The sequence below is a fragment of the Mesocricetus auratus genome, unplaced genomic scaffold (assembly GCF_017639785.1).
Source record: "Mesocricetus auratus isolate SY011 unplaced genomic scaffold, BCM_Maur_2.0 Super-Scaffold_100007, whole genome shotgun sequence".
Lineage (NCBI taxonomy): Eukaryota > Metazoa > Chordata > Mammalia > Rodentia > Cricetidae > Mesocricetus > Mesocricetus auratus.
The window spans coordinates 85,066,749-85,083,439 of NW_024429191.1; the positions used below are offsets into that span (position 1 = coordinate 85,066,749).

General features: G+C 49.2%; 1 protein-coding gene across 1 annotated transcript; it reads right to left on the reverse strand.

Annotated features, from left to right (window-relative positions):
• Nucleotides 1-711: 711 nt before the first annotated feature.
• On the reverse strand, nt 712-14,693 carry Cacng1 (calcium voltage-gated channel auxiliary subunit gamma 1). The gene is made up of 4 exons (XM_005069991.4): nt 14,295-14,693; nt 3,577-3,651; nt 1,938-2,075; nt 712-1,397 (listed from the first exon to the last, which is right to left on the reverse strand). The coding sequence occupies exons 1-4, from the start codon at nt 14,527-14,529 to the stop codon at nt 1,171-1,173; spliced, it is 675 nt and encodes a 224-aa protein (XP_005070048.1). The 5' UTR covers nt 14,530-14,693; the 3' UTR covers nt 712-1,170.
• Between the last annotated feature and the right edge of the window lie 1,998 nt (nt 14,694-16,691).

Genomic DNA, 16,691 nt, shown 5'->3' on the forward strand with positions numbered 1-16,691 from the left:
GTCCTCCCTGTCTATCAGCCAAGCCTGACTTCTGTTTCTGGAGGTCAGGTTCAGCATAGTAAGGGGACTGAGGGGGCAGCAGTGTTTAAATGATGGTGCTATGTTTGCATGTGTGCTAAGTGTCTGTGAAGCCTTGCTTCTTGGGTTTTTTGGTTTGTTTGTTGTTGTTTTTTTTTCCAGCAAGGATTTGGCCTCAGAGGCTAGACTGAGGCTGTGGGGCTTCAGTTCTGAGAGGGGCTGGACGATTCTAGAAATAACTCCTCCTATTTTTAACACCCTTGCCCAAGTCATAAGGTTTCTTGTTTCATTCCAAACAATTCCAGAGCTCAGACATTCAAGCTGGAATTCAGAACCTCTAAGCTATCCCCACCTCACCTTTGAAAGTCCTCAGTGCCCCAGGCAATGGTCCTCTACTTTCCTAATACTGTGACCCTTTAATACAGTCCCTCATGTTGTGGTGACCCCCAACTATAAGATTATTTTTGTTGCTACTTCATAACTGTAATTGTGCTACTGTTGTGTATCATTGTGTACACATCTGATACGTAGGATATCTGTTATGTGACCCCCCCCAAAGGGGTCGTGACCACACAGGGTGAGAACCACTGCGGCAGAGGGACACTCCTTCCTTTTCTTCTTCAGGGTTTTGGGTGCCAGGCCTATGGCCAGGAATCTTAGCAATTGCTATGCAAGGCACAAAGGGAAAAGGGACATTTCTGAGATCCTTTATTTCAAACCACAGATTCTATCCAGTTAAAAATGTCTGTTGGGGATCCTGGAAACCAAGGAGGGATGTTCAGATCACGGAAAAGGGTTTCATATCGTGGTGGAGGAGAGTGGGGGAGAAGCCGGCTCTGGGTGCTGGCGAAGCTCAGAACTGGTGAATGAGTACAGACTGTCTTTGGAAGGTTTCTAAAGATGACCAGACCAGTTCTTCAAAGACAACAGGCATGGTGGGCGAGCCTGAGCCAGGTCATGCCTCAGAGAGGGCCCTTCAGATACTGCTTCCTCTGCCCCTGGGCAGGTTTGAGTTCATGTTCATGTGTAGTACCGTCTGTAGAGGAACTCAGAGGGAGAGGCACCGAGCATGATAGACAAGGGATCAGGGTACATGGGGAAACTCCCTCCTCACCTCCAAGAGACTCTGGTCTGGGCTTGATCTTCCCAAAGCTAGTGCTCCTGCTCGGCATCCATGCAGGACTCCCAGGGGTTCTGGGGCATCCGAGGCAGGGAGAAGAGCAGGAGGAACAGCCCCCCGAGGAAGAGCAGGATGAAGGCAGCACAGGCACATGCGAAGGACCATGAGTAGTAGTACTCGATCCAGACGGTGTCCTCACTGTCGATCATGCGCTTCACCGATTGCCTCATGACCTCCACCGCGACAATAAGGCAGAGCCCTGGGACAAATCCAAGAGTCTCAGTGACTGATGGTGCTCCTGCTGCCACCCCAATCCTCCCCCAACCTCTGTTCCCTGCCTTTGCGCTGGTCTCTAACTGGGACTCTGCAGAAATGATCCGTGCCCACCGTGCAGTTCCCACATCTTGCAGGAGGTTGGCCAGAGACTAGCTGCATTTCCTTCCTTCTTTTGTTAATTGCTCTCTGGGGCAGTCCCTCAACATTCCTCCTAAAGGTACACGGGGGGGGGGGGCAAAGCAAGCTTTCTCCCTCTTAGCCTTCCTGGAGTCACCAGGGTTCTGAGTTTGTTCCTGTGTGGAGCTTGAGTATAGAATGGGGAGCCCTAGGGAGTAGGGAGCCCTAGGAAGTGGGGAGCCCTAGGAAGTGGGCAGCCCTAGGGAGAGGGCAGCCCTAGGGAGAGGGCAGCCCTAGGGAGTGGGGAGCCCTAGGGAGTGGGCAGCCCTAGGAAGTGGGCAGCCCTAGGGAGTGGGGAGCCCTAGGGAGTCCCCTCCCACCCACACACTGCAGGACCCCACTCTACCTGCAAAGGCATAGAACATGGATGCTGGCCTCAGCAGATAATCACGCTTATTCCCAAAGGACAGAAACGCACAGATGGAGCCCACAATGATGAAGCCGAGGCTGAAGATGGCGATGGCGGCTGCTGAGATGCTATACTCTGAAAAACAGAGGCAGCCTCAGAACCAGAGCCTTCCAGGCGTTTCACACCATCAGGTTGCTTAGTGAGCTTCCACAGCCTAGATTCCCATTTCACACCTGACTAAGGCTGGCTCGCTTTCTTACTCTTTCCAGGTCGGGTGCTGCTGCGGAAGAGTGAGGCCAGATGCTGATAGGATGGATTCACCTGTGTATTTCCAGCATGCTAAACTGCAAGGTTCCCCGAGGCAAAGGCCTCAGAAGGAGGCAGGACACCCTGTGGCTAGAGCCTTTCCTAGAGCCAAAGCCTTTCTGAGTGACAGGCGAAGGAGGCACTGAGCTGTAGGTGGTCTATCTTAGATTGACAAGGGGATTCTGGGAGATTGACAGCGTGTGGGTGTTACCTAGCTTGTGAGTGTGAGGACGTGTGTGGGTTGCCTAAGACTCCATCAGAGTATGTGCCCGTGGAGTATGTGCATGGGAGAATTGTGTGTGTGTGTGTGTGTGTGTGTGTGAGAGAGAGAGAGAGAGAGAGAGAGAGAGAGAGAGAGAGAGAGAGAGAGAGAGAGAGAGAGAGAGGGAGAGGGAGGGAGAGAATATCTACCAGCATATGTGGATGCACATGCGTGTGCCTTGCTCATGAGGCTGTCAGCACCTATATACACCTCACATATGAGGATCTGTCTGTGTGTGCACACAAGTGTGCATGTTCCTTTCATTTGGCTTTCAGTGTGTATGCATTCTTCATGCATAAAGGTCTGTTGGTATGTGCATGCATGTGTGATTGTTCCCTGCACCAAGGTTCTCAGTGTATATGTGTGCCCCATGCATGAAGCCCTGTTGGTATATGTGTATGCATGCATGAGTGTTCCCTGTATTAAGATTCTCAGTGTGTATGTGTGCTCCATGCAGGCAGCCCTGTTGGTATATGTGTGTGCATGCATGCATGAGTGTTCCCTGTACTAAGATTCTCAGTGTGTATGTGTGCCCTGTGCTTGAGAATCTGTTGGTGTGTACAGATGACTACCTGACAGGGTCTGCTAGCATGTGCCTGAGTGTGTCTTTGTCAGCTCTTGTACACTGTGTAACCACCTGCTTCCACAGAGCCCAGGCTCTTCCTGCTGATGAGGTCTCTGAGTTCTGTTGACGAAGGGCAGGAATACCATGTTTCCTCAGCTCAGGGGGCTGTTAGTAAGTGTGGGCAGGACTACCACTGTCCCCACAGAGCCTTTCACCCATCCACCCGATGACCCTGCTCCAGCACTTTCCCTCTGGCTCTGCTGGATTGAATATGTTCCTGCTGCAACTCACAGCCTGCCAGCAAGTCTATGGAATTCACTGTCCCTTACACCGACAAGTGTCCTCTGAGTACCTGGACCCAGAACTGCTTGCATGTGCAGGGATGTGACAGGACACCAGCCTTTCATCCTGAGCAGGGGACAACACATTTCTGTCTAATGACTACCAGCTCAGCAGCTGTGACACAAGTTGTTTTCCGCCGCCCCTGCCTTCCAGGGCCTCACCCTTCTGAGTGGTGAATTCGAAGATCTCTGAGCTCTCTCCTGGATTGAAATGCCTGAAGTAGGAGCAGTTCTTTTCTGTAAAGGAGGAGACAGTGTGTGAGCTGGAAGAAAGGGCAGGTGTCTCCCCACGGGGCGTGCAGGGACCGATGGCTGCCTATCTTCCCCCACACTCTGAATCTGGGCCAAACATTTCCCTGACCTTTGGCATGCCATTTCAGCAGACAAAGGACGGCAAAGGACATTGGGACAGCATCAGGAAGTAAAGGATGATGGATTCTTGAGGCAGATAGCACACAAGCCCTGAACCCATTAGGCAGTTGGGGTAACTGAGACCCATGCTCATATTGTTCCTGAAGTAAGGGCCATACATGCTTAGCAAATAACCAATCTTAGCATGTCGATCCCTCACCTGGGGGCCCCCGGGCAATGCCTAGAGGCCAGGGATTGTACTAAAACCCCACAGCTCACAAGACAGCCTGCTACAGCATGGAGTTATCTAGTGCCAAATGTTGACAGTGGTGATGCTCGCTGACCGTGGATTAGACCACAAGCAGACCCCTAGCCTTCATTCTCAGTGGGGCCCGGGGAGCAGCATTTTTCAAAAGACTTCCAGGGACTACGAGATGGTTCAGCTGTTAGGTGCTTGCCACACAAGCATGAGGATCTCCAGCAACCATGTAAAAAGCTGGGTACAGGGATGTGTGTCTGTAGTCAGTGATGGGGCAGGGCGGATCCCTATAACTCATTGACAAACAGTCTAGCCAATCTGTGAGCTCCGTGCCTCAAAAAGCAAGGTGGAGCGCAATCGAGGAAGATATCAGATGTTAACTTCTGGCATCCACGTGCACAGACATACAGGGTGCACAGACATACAGGTGTGTGTGTGAATCCCACACATGTACACACACAGGGTGGGGGGAGTCAGGGAGGGAGGGAGAGAGGTGGGGGAGGGAAGGAGAAAGAGAGAGAGAGAGCTTTCCAGAAGATCCTGATGCTCAACCAGGTTGGCAACCCCAGCTCTGCCCTGCAAAGGGTTCTTCTGCATGTCACTTCTTCAGACCCTCAGGACCTGAGTCATGTGGACGTCAGACAAAGCATCCCCGGTCATGTTCTCATTGGCTTCTTGGCCACTAAGCATTGTCATGGAAGTCATGTGGACACTTAGACTTGAGACCTAGAAGTTATGGTCAGCAGGAAGTGTAAATACAGCCATGAGCATCTTTCTATATATAATTCCACTTCCAGATTTCTTCTTTAGCTTTCTCCATTAGTCTCTTTCACAGCTTGATATAATGCCAAAGTATAGTTTCAGTCCTTACTGAGTACAGTCAATATTTTTATCCATGCTTTACTGAGTTAGGCAGTATAAGAATGGATTACTTTATATTATTTCATGTTTGTTTGCTTTTGAGACAGGTCTTACATAGCTCAGGCTAACCTTGCATTTTCTGTATGTCCAAATATAGCAAATGATGTCTTGAGCGGCTGATTTGTCTACCTCTCCCTCCCCGGTGCTGGGGCTACAAGTCCTTGCTGCCATTCTGGTTTATGGGGTGCTGGGGGTGGAGCCAGGCCTGTGCCTTCTCTCCCAGCAGCACTACACCCTTCTCCCTATTGTCTGCTTTTTGCTTGTTTGTCTTTTGAGACAGGGTTTCTCTGTGTAACAGCTCTAGCTGTCCTGGAACTCGCTCTGTAGACCAGGATGGCCTTGAACTCACAGAGATCCACTTGCTTCTGCCTCCTGAGTGCTGGGATTAAAGGCGTGCGCCACCACCGCCTGGCTATTTTCTATTTCTTTTTTTTAAAGATTTATTTATTATTATAACTATTACACAGTGTTTTGCCTGCATGTATGTCTACATGCCAGAAGAGGGCACCAAATCTCATTACGGATGATTGGATGATTATGAACCACCATGTAGTTGCTGGGAATTGAACTCAGGACCTCAGGAAGAGCAGACAGTGCTCTTAATCTCTGAGCCATCCCTCCAGCCCCTATTTTCTATTTCTTAAGAGAATTAAATTAGGTTGCTTTTTATTTACGTGAGGCCCTGTCTTGGTGTCTTTTTCTTGTGTTTCTGTCTCCCTTAGTATAAAAAAAACATCACTGCTTGCTTTTTTTTCAGTGGCATTGAGTGTGGATTCTCAGCTTCACTTCCAGGCTTATTCCCCAAAGACTAGTGCCCAGTTTCTTTTAGATATGTGCCCCAGGGCTGCCACTGCCATGGCTCTGAACAGGATGAAGGCTTCCTTTTTACCTGGCTACAACATTTCACCGCTACTTAATCCTGTCTTTCCCCATGCCTCTCCCCAGGCAGAGGACCAGGATGCCTGGAGATGGGGTCTGGCCTAGCAGCAGTGACTGTTCCTGGCAACAAGCTGCTTTTCCCCTAAGCTTCTATATTTAAATCACTTTTCTTTTGAGCCAAGCTACCTGGGGTGTCTGAAGACCAGTGGTGATGTCAGACTCAACTCTGCTCTTTTCTCTCACAGCGTCCGCGGCTATTTTAAAGCATAATGCAACCCTCTTATATTTATGAGATCAGTAGCTGTAGATTCTCTTGAATTACTGACTCAAAAACGACTCACGCTATGCGACACGTCTCCCTGGGTCTCCCTCCGGACAAAGGAACATTTCTGTTTCGTTCTTTAAGGACCAATCTCAGTTGTCATTGAAAACCCTCCAAGAAGAATTGACTGAATTCAAGTGCATTTCATGGTCAGCTGCTTTCCCAGCTCCTCGCTGCCTGTGAGTTAAAAGCCTTCAGGGTGAGGTACAGGCAGCCTGGAGAGTCTGGGGACCATGGATGGTTGGCCCTTCTGGGTTGCGGAGGTGACTCTTGCATAGCATACTGGGGAGTCAGCTGCCACCAAATAAATACAGGGCTCCACTCAGGGTGGACAGCGGATGTGCAGACAGACATTCTGGATATCAGGGCAGAGAAGGCTGAGCCCAGGTACACTGCCCTGAGATAGGCTGCATGCCTGTGGGGAACAGGCAGGTGTCACTGGGCAACTCATTCCTTTGGGTAGTATACATAATGTCTCCTTCTCCTCCATTAAGTGCCCTCAAATGTGGGTGATGGGATAGGGGACATTGGGACTACTGGAAGCCTCAGTTTCTCCCCAGTATCCTCAACTTTGTACCAGAGGAAAGACAGGTTGACCCATCTTCTCTCTGGAACTTGGCTCATGAAGAGGGCCTATGTCCTTGGCTTTCAACCTGAGAGAAATATATCTGCTTTAGAGCCAGAGGACTGCCTGAGGGAGACCACAAGCCCCTTCACAGTCCCTGATGGTTCCAAAGATGGAGTAGTCACAGCAGACATTGGTTTCATTCAGAAAACAACCAAGCCAGCACCTTCAGAGGACAGCACTGGGGCCTACAGATGGGCACAGGTCATGTGACTTAGTTTCCTCCATCTTTGCCCCTTTGGTGATGGTAGTATTTGGGAAATAGGGCATTAACAAAGCATAAAACAGATGGTAAAGTGCTTGCTATGCAAGCGTGAGGAACTGAGTTTGATCCTTCGGAGATTGGAGTAGTGGTGCATGCAGTGACCTGTACTTGTGATGCCGAGCTGGAGGGCAGAGACATGTAGATTCCTGGGGCTGTCAGCCAGCCAGCCTAGCTAAATCAGTGAGCTCCAGGCTCAGTGAGAGACCTTGTCTCAAACAGTAATGTTGAGGATAACGGAGACACCTCATGTAGACCTTTGTCTTTCATGTGAGCATGCATAAACATGTGTGTAATGTGCATGCACACACATGTACACACACACACACACACACACACACTAAGCAGGCTCTTCGTGGACCCTTAGTCACAGGTAAGTGTGGAAAGGTGAGGGATAGCGATGGTCCTGTGTATGGTACAGATTCTGAGCTTCTGCCTCTCTGATGTCATTTCTTGTCTTCAATACCAGGTATAACACCCTTGCGTAGATTTGGGGGCCTCTGTCTCCACACTATGCAGACACAGACAGTGATTTAGAACAAGTAAGCAGAGATCCCAGTACCAAGAGGATCCAGGACCACGATAGAGTCTCTGAGGGTTATTGCCATCTCTTCTGTCTCTGAAACTGGTTTATAATGATTCTAAGATTACCTTTTCTATAAAATTTAGTGGTGTAAAATGTGAATTGGGCTATTCCTTAAAAGTATACACAGCCAGGTGTGGTGGCACATGCCTTTACTCTTGTTATTTGTGGCAGGGGTTAGAGGCAGGCAGATATCTGTGACTTTCGGGCCAGCCAAAGCTACACAGTGAAACCATGTCTCAAAAACCAAACCAAACCAGTGAGCTCAGCTCAGGCTTGCCCGGGAACTGGGGCAGGGGTGGCTGGCTCACCCCACAGTATGGTTCAGTCACCAGCTTTGCAAAATCCAGGGTGACAATTCCAAAGAATCAGAGGAGCAGGCACATGAAACTGCAAAGTGACCTTTGACAGGGAATAGCTCTGAGTTATCACTGAGACTATCACCAGGGCAGCGAGCACCTGGTAGTGCAGATTTAATATATTAAAAATAACTTGCTGTGTGTCAAACCCTAGGAACTGGTGGTTTGAGGCTAGGGAGACAGTCTCATATAGGATGCCCATGTTGCTTTCAGAGAGCTTATAAAGTATGTGTGCTCTTCTAATCACCACTGAGGAATTCCTAAGATCAGTGCTGTTCTTCCACGGAGGACTCTAGACAAAGCTTCAGCCCCCACCCAACACAAGTTCATGTGGATAGGGGAGGAGCCTAGGCATGAGTTCTGTGGGTAGGGGAGGAGCCTGGGCATGAGTTCTGTGGGTAGGGGAGGAGCCTGGGCATGAGTTAAGGTGGGTAGGGGAGGAGCCTAGGCATGAATGCTGTGGGTAGGGGAGGAGCCTAGGCATGAATGCTGTGGGTAGGGGAGGAGCCTAGGCATGAGTTCATGTGGATAGGGGAGGGAGCCCTGGAGACTCCCAAGCTCAGTGACATCATGCCCTTTTTATGCCCACAATACTTGCACTGAGGAGAGGCGCGCATGTAGAGAAATGGGCTGCCAGGGCTGCCATAGTGAGGCAGAACCTGAAAGAAACAAGGGCAGGGAATGGTCCTTCTGGGGTTCCAGGCTAACACACGGTCTCCCCTATAAACTGGAGAAGCCCCTCCTCTCACTCGGGAGGCACTGGCACCAAGCTCAGGCGTTGATCTTATACAGAGCAGAATTTCTATGGCTCCTTGTGGACAGTGGGAAACTCACACAAAGCATCCTGTCCTGCCTGGCCTGCGAGGAACCTCCAACACACCATGGCAGAATGGTGAAACCACCTGGTTTCAGCTCTCAGTCTGGCTGCCTCTGCCCTTCTCATGACATATGTGGAGCTCCTTGTGGCCTCTTAAGACAGACTGTTTTAGGAACTGTGTATGTCCGTTGGAAGTTATGGGATGGTTCTGGAGAGCAAGGGGACTAGGGATTTAAGACATGGGTGTTGAACCTCTCTTTGTTAGACAGTTAGCCTAGGGAAGGCCCTGCTCACCTTCAAGGTTCTTCCTTGTCATATGAAAACCATCTATAGAACAAAAACCTCTATGATGTAGTAACTGAAAAAGTGGACATAACAGGCAAATGTCTGGGGGCAGATTCCTGTTCATTAATCACATAGCCACACCCAAATTATCCGTGTCCTCCAGCTTTATTTTCCTTATCTGTGACATGAATGATGATGAATGTATGGGTCTCCCAGAGGTTTTTGTGACATTAGATGAGTTGGTCTAGTTGTGTGCTGCTTAGCAGTGTGGATAGTTCTGAACAAGGCATCACTGGGCAACCTTGTCATTGTGCAAACACTATGGAGTGTACATACACATACTAGGATAACTATATCACCAGGTGATATAATTCCACGAGGCCATTCTTTTACATATGGTCCATCATTGACCAAAATATGTGGCATACAGCTGCATATGTGTGGCCTCCCATTATCTCCGGGCATCCATGGTGTCTGGGGGAAAATATTCTGTTTATCTTATTAAGAATTTCATGAGGGGTTGGAGAGATGACTCCACAGTTAAGAGCACTGGCTGCTCTTCCAAAGAACCCAGGTTCAATTCCCATAACCCATAAGGCACCTCACAACTGTTTGTAACCCCAAGATCTTACACCCTCACACAGGCTAAATGCCAAGGCACATAAAATAATAATAAAAGAGAATCTCATGTGGTTGTGCTGGTCAGATTTCTTCCAACTTGACACAAGCTAGAGTCACCTAAGAAGGGGGATCGCAACTGAGAAATGGCCTCCATCAGAGCAGCATGCACACATGTCTGTGAGGCGTCGTACTTCAGACTATTTATTTCATGTGTATGGATGTGTGCATGCGTGTATATACGCACACCATGTGCATGCAATGCCAGAAGAGGCCAGGAGAGAGCATCAGAGCCTCTGGAGCTGGAGTTAAAGGCAGTTGTGAACTGCCGTGTGAATGCTGGGAACCAAAGTTGGGTCTTCTGCAAAAGCAGTAAGTTCTCTTAACTACAGAACCGTCTCTCTGGACCCAGGAGAACTTTGTTGATTAACATTGGATGTGGCAGGGCACGGTCTGCTGTGGGGAGTTTACCCTGGGCATGTGGTCCCGGGTTGTATGGGAAGCCAAGCTGAGAAAGTCATGGAAAACAAGGCAGCAAGCAGCACTCTACTTCTCCATGGCCTCTGTTCAGTTCCTGCTTCTGTGTTGCTGCCTTGAGTCCCTGCCCTGGCTTCTCTCTCCATGAGAGACTGTAACCCGAAGCTGAAATAAACCCTTTCCTCCCTGAATTGTTTTTGGTCAGCGTTTTTCGTAGAAACAGAGAAGCAACCTGAAACAGTTCCTAATCTTGGTTTCATTTTTCTGTTGCTGTGGTAATTGTATGGGCTCACAGTTCCGGGTTCACGGTAGGGAAGTTTGAAAAAGTAGGAATCTGGGACAGCAATCGCATCCAAAGCTGAGAGCAGAGAGCAATAAAGTAGTGTATCTTTCATAGGCATGCCACATACCAACCCAGTGTAGATACTCCCTCACTGAGACTCTTCTCAGCTAATTCTAAATTGTGTCAAGCCGACAAATGAGCCATCGTAATCGTGTCTTGCTTTCTGTTTTTAGCATTCTCTGTCTCTCTCACCAGTTTGGATGTGATGTATGTAGGTATGGATTTCTTCAAGTTTATACTTCCTAGAAATCATTGAACTTCATGGATTTGTAGATTCATGTTTTTCATTCAGTGTGGGAAGCTTCTAGCCATTACCCTTCCCAAGTCATCTTTCGTCCTTTCTCTCTCTCTGATCTTCCGGACACTCCCATGATGTATACGACGGTGTCCCACACGTGTCTGAGCCATTGCCCCTTTTCTCATGCCTGCTATGCTGCCTGGAGAATCTCAAGGGGCATTTTTTTAAAGTTTGTAGAATTTTTCATTTGCCTGCTCAGACCAGCCTTTGAGTCCCTCTAGTGAACTTTCCAATTTAATTACTTCCCTTTTCCGAAGGATTTCTAGTTGATGTTTTAAAACTAATTTCTGCCTCTTGATTGGTATCTATTTCAGGAGGGTCCTCCTCCTCTTCCATCCTTAGATGTGGTTTCTTTCAGTTCCCAGAATATATTCAAAACTGCCGATTTAAAGTCTTTGTCTAGCTAGGGCTGGTGAGATGGCTCAGCAGGTGCTGGCCAGCAACCTGATGACCTGAGTGTGGTCTCCAGATCCCATGTGGTGGAAGCAGAGAACCGACTCCCTCAAGTCATCCTCCGACATGCCTCCAGAAGCAAACGAACAAATGCAATGAAGTCTTTGCTCACGTCAAGACATCCCAAAGGCTTGTTCTAGCTACTCTAGTTTGTGGCTTACTTCTTCATATATTATGCATGTCATCTTAGCTCGTTACATGGCTTGTTTTCTGTTTTGTTTTTGTTTGCTTGCTTTTGGGACAGGGTTTCACTATGCAGTCTTGACTGGTCTGAAACTCCCTATGAGTATCAGGCTGGCCTCAAAGACACCAGTATCCACCTGCCTCTGCCTCCCCAGTGTGGGATCAAAGGTGTGTGCCAACACACCCTTCTTAATGGCTCAAATTTTTTTAAACATACACACCACATGGCAACTTGGGAAGCCTGGTTCTCCCTGAGGCTTGTTCCTGTTCTGTGTTTGAGCTAATATTGTGACATCTATATTCTAGAGCATGAAACCTCTGTTCTATTAGCTTGACCATCAGTTAGCAGAGATGTCCTAACATGCATATAACCAGTTCATCCCCCAGTCACAGTTTTGCAATTGAGGACTTTTGAAAAATGACAAAAAAATTCAGATAATGACAGGAGAGGGACTTTGCAAGAGATCCAACCCTGTTCTGTTTCCTCTAGTGTCAGCCAGATAGTCCTTGGTTTTGTTTTGTTTTACTGAAGTAGTAGTTCTCATGCACACAACAGAAGGGAGGAAATTAAAGCACCCTAAAACTGTTTTGATGGGTGGTACTAGTGTGCGCCTTTAATCCCAGCACTCAGGAAGCAGAGGCAGGTGGATCTCTGTGAGGTCAGCCTGATCTACAGAGAGAGTTCCAGGACAGCCAGGGCTACACAAAGAAACCCTATTTTGAAAAAGCTAACCAACCAACCAACCAACCAACCAACCAACCAACCAACCAACCAACCAACTCACTGTTTCTTCAAAGTCTCCTGCTTTTCTCGAATATGTACTTGCCATCCTGCTGTAAGATTTAAGTTAATTTACAGAGTTCTGAAAAATAAAGAATCTTTGTTCTACTTCTCAGTAGTCTCACTGCTGCCAGTGAGGGAGAAGACCCCATGGTGGGAGGGGTTATTTCTCCCTCAGTCATTTTTTTCCTTATATCTCCCAAAGTTAATATACGCAAATATAGCACAGAGCCCTACATAGGTGTGTCTTATTATAGTTGTTGATGAATGAGAGAGCTCTGTGTGAACTCTCTTTCAGAAAAGACAGTTTTTAGGGAGCATAGAAAAGGTAGATGGGAAGGAAATGTCCATTTGGATGCAGCAACAGGATTTGGAACCCAGCTGGAGTAGGTTAGGTTCTGTGTCGCAAGTGCGGGCAGTATAATTTACAGCTGATGAGAGCAAGAAGGCAGACAAACAGACTGCTTAGGACTCAGGCCAAGCCTTGCCTGTTGGTCCCCTGAGGCTGGTGTTCTCATCAGCCTGTTCCTTTTCTGCGTAGACATGGCTCATCTGCTCTGACTTTAAAAGGCACGGGCTCTAGGGACAGGGGGACAGAACCACTCACGATCCTGGAGAAGCTGCCTCGCCCTGCTCTGCCCAGGGTGTTGGCCGGATGGATGCATCTGTTTACAAGTGTGTTGAGTGGCCAAGGGGTGTGGACATCAGGCTATGTGATAGCCTTTGAGCATGTGCTCATGTCCATCAAAACCTTCTACCCTGAGACTCTGTGTTTCCAAGACAGCTGAGTGGTTACAAATCCCTGGTTCCCCAGCAGTGATGAGTGACACCCAGGTTTCCTGAAGCAAGAGCTAAGGAAGAGGAGGGAAGAGAAGAGAGGGAAGGCGGGTTCTTCGCTCCTTGCTGCTGGGTCTTTGAGACCTGGGACTGACTGCTGGAATGGCAGGTGTCAGGCAGGACATAGAAGGAGTCATCCTGAACATCAGGATGGAAGCCACACATGCAATGGTCCACAGAGGCCTTGGAGACGTTGTGAGCTCTAGAAGTAACCCTACTGCTTTCCACAGGTGAAGCAGAGGCTGAGATGGGCCTGACTAGTCCTTCACAGGGCTAAGGGTGTAGCTCAGATGGCAGAGGCCTTGCTTAGCATTCACAAAGCCCTGGGTTTCACCCCCAGAATTGCATACACAGACTAGCTAGCTAGCTCAAGATGATGTCTCAACAAGAAAAAGTCCTTTTAGAGGGCAATGGGTAATGTTGGCTACAGCCTGGGCCTCTCCTCTCCCTGGCATGTTCTTTCCCACCATGCATCCTCTGCTTGCTCTGAGTCCTAGGGGCTCTACCCTGGTAGGGTAGAGACACATCACTCCAACACCAGAGCTCCTAGGCAAGGAACTTGCTTGCAAGGTATGGGGAGGGAATGGAAGAATACCGTTCAATTGGCACAGAAGGAAACACTGAAGAGCTGAGTGATATGAACTAAGGGAGAACACACAGTAGGACCACAGACCCAAACAAGGCATCCACCACATCTGCTTCAGGAGCACGCAGCAGCCTCCCCCACCGCCCTGACTCCCCAAGTACTCCATGCTTGATTTCATGTTCTGCCGTTACCAACTTGAAAATATAGGTACTTAAGAACAAGGAACCTAGTGCTTCCCTTTTTTCAGGACCTGGAAAACTAGGTGGTAGTCCTGTCTATATGTTTGTCTAGAGGCTGAGGAAGGAGCCAGTCTGCCCCATAGTTCCTCTAGCTTGAAATCTTAGGGTCACCAGCTAATCTGTTCAGAGAGAGGATGCCACTATCATCTCTGAGCACCTGCTGCTAGGGTCAGAAGTCCCCGGTCTGGTAGACCAGTAGTCTTAACTCTAGCAACCTGCACTGGAGCTGGAGACGAATGCTTTCATTTTCCACCTTGGCTGTGACCGTAAACACTACCCCAGGCTGTTCCCATCTCTTCCCTTGCAGGAAAGGCTGGCAACACCTCAATTCCCACAGGCAACTTATCTCGGGGTCTTGGAAGGACAAGAAATGGAAGAAGGCAGAGAGAATGGGGACCTTACCCCCTGACAGCGTGATGCGTTCACAGTTCTTGTCTTTCTTGTCACGCACAGCAATGCGCGTGGTGCAGATCCTCCAGAGGCCGAAGTGGGCTGCCTCGCAAGTTTCATTATGGTGCTCCAGGTGCGGGCTCAGCAAGGCCCAGTGGTCAGTCACCACAGCCACCATGGCCAGCACTCCCCCTACCAGGATGAAGAAGAGTGTCATACGAACCTTCAATGTCTTGGTCTGTGACATGGTGGTCACTGAGGTGTGGGTGCTCTGGGCAGGGGGCAGCAGTGTCTCCCAGAGAGAGGCGACAGCCAGCTAGATGGTGGCCGTAGCTGTGGAGTTGGGAGTGGAAGCTAAGTTTAGTGTGTCTGGCTGAGCCAGAGTGGGCTGGCCTTGGGACTGAGAGACACTGGGCAGTTGGAGCAGCTGCCCAGACGTGTCATCGGCCTGAGGGAGGCTTCTATTAATGCTTGTCTCTAGGCGTGTCACTGAGGATGCCTTCTGCTCAGATTTCAGGGCTTTTCTCCCATCTGGGGGCTAGAAATACCCACCAGGGTGAGGGAGAGCAAAATCTCTAAATAGTGCTTGAGAGATCTACAGAGCACGCTTGGTGTATGTGTGTGTCTGTGTGTATGCAACAGGCTCACTAGACGGTGCTCAGGACCAGAAGGCATTACCAGGTAAGGGCAGGGACCCCACAAGTCACCGGCCTCACAACTTTCCTGTCTCACGCTGCCAAGGCAGCCAGGAACACCAGAGAACGTGAGGGACTCAGGAAGCTGTCTGGAGGACACCAGAAGGAACTCCCACAGAGCCCACCTCCCAAGCAAGCACTTTAGTGGCAAGTCCTACCTCAATCCCCGCCCCCCTCAAGCCACTTCCAACTGGTTCCCAGACCTGAGCCCAGCTTGAGAAGTAACTTCTTTCTCTGTTGTCATCTACCCCTGCAACCGGGAGCAGAAGAGCAGCTCTGTCTGGGGCTGGCAGTCCTTGAACTTTCAGCTGTCTTTGTACAGTTCTCCACAACACAGAGCAGCCTGGAGGGTGAAGAGGCCACCAACCAGACTGAAGCTGATTCTTTGCACCGTTTTCAGCTTTGTTTCTTATCAGAGACAGGAAATAAAAACTTTTCTATTATGTTCTCTCAGCCCTTTTCTTTCTTGACACTGTCTCAAGTAGCCCAGGCTGGCCTCAAGTTTATGGTGGTTTTAGGAAAGCTCTCACCAGGTATGGAGAAACATTCCAGACGTGGAAAACTACAGAGTGCTGACCCTGCTGATAAAAGTGATCGTAGCTCCTCTTCAGGGAGTGCTCTCTGTCTACGTGGCGCTCTTCTGGAGACCTGCCTTCAGGTTGCTGTGGTGTGAACCTCAGTGTGGGAGGCATGGCTGAGAGGTGGGGGTCCCTGGAGGAGGGCTCTGGAGGGCTATGGTGAGAGCTATGGCTCAGCCCTGCTTCCAGTGGGTTTCTGATATACTGAGATGTTGACAAGTTATGCCACAAAGCTCCCATTGCCTCCACTGAGCCCCGGCTGTCAAGCTGGTGCCCTCACCATGTTGAACTGTTCTCTTTCAACAGTGAGCCAAAGGGATCCTTCTACCCTTCAGTCACTCCTGTCTGGTATTCTGTCACAGACAACAAAAGCAGCCTGTCAAGTTAATCTCACTCACTAATCCACGGGGTGAGTAAAACTGTCACTCCCACTTTATAGATAAGGACCTACAGACTCGGACACAGAGTCATTTGTCCTCACCGCAGGGAGATGGAAAGGCAGGTCGTAAACTCATACCCCCAACTCTGAGCCAGCAGCTGGGGCTGTGAGAAACTTTTAAAGTCTACTGGGGTAGAGGAGGAATGTGCAGCCTAGAGCCACGCACTGAGCTGGGATGATCAGATGAATAGGCCACAGCTGCCTGCATCCAGGGGCTTGTGTTAGTGTAATTCCATCTGAACTGTACAAAAGCACCTCCACCCCAGGGTATAATAGCCCGGAGCTCCTGTACAAATTCTCTGTTTCTCCTTCCTGTCTCCATCTCTGCATTCTCAATGGAGCTGATCAAATGCAAATGACCTATGGCTGAATGTTTTGCTGTTGTCCCCACTCAGCTCAGAGAGTGACTGTCTGCATGGAGTTGGGATTTTCCATGAAGATTTTGCACGGCCTTTGAGACCCTTAAGGCGGGCAGAGCATAGGGGATGCTTGATGGCCTCAGGTATAGCCAGCAAGAGCCAGATGCCCAGCAAAGCAGCACTTGGGGAGCTGGACAGGTCTGGTGTTTGAAGACAGAGGATCTAGAAAACAAACAAACAAACAAACCACCTAATTTTAGTAATTGTGGGCTTGTACATTTTGAATTTCCTGGCATTGGGGGGTACCCTTTGCTTTCCCGTACTGCCTGTGCGGTGGT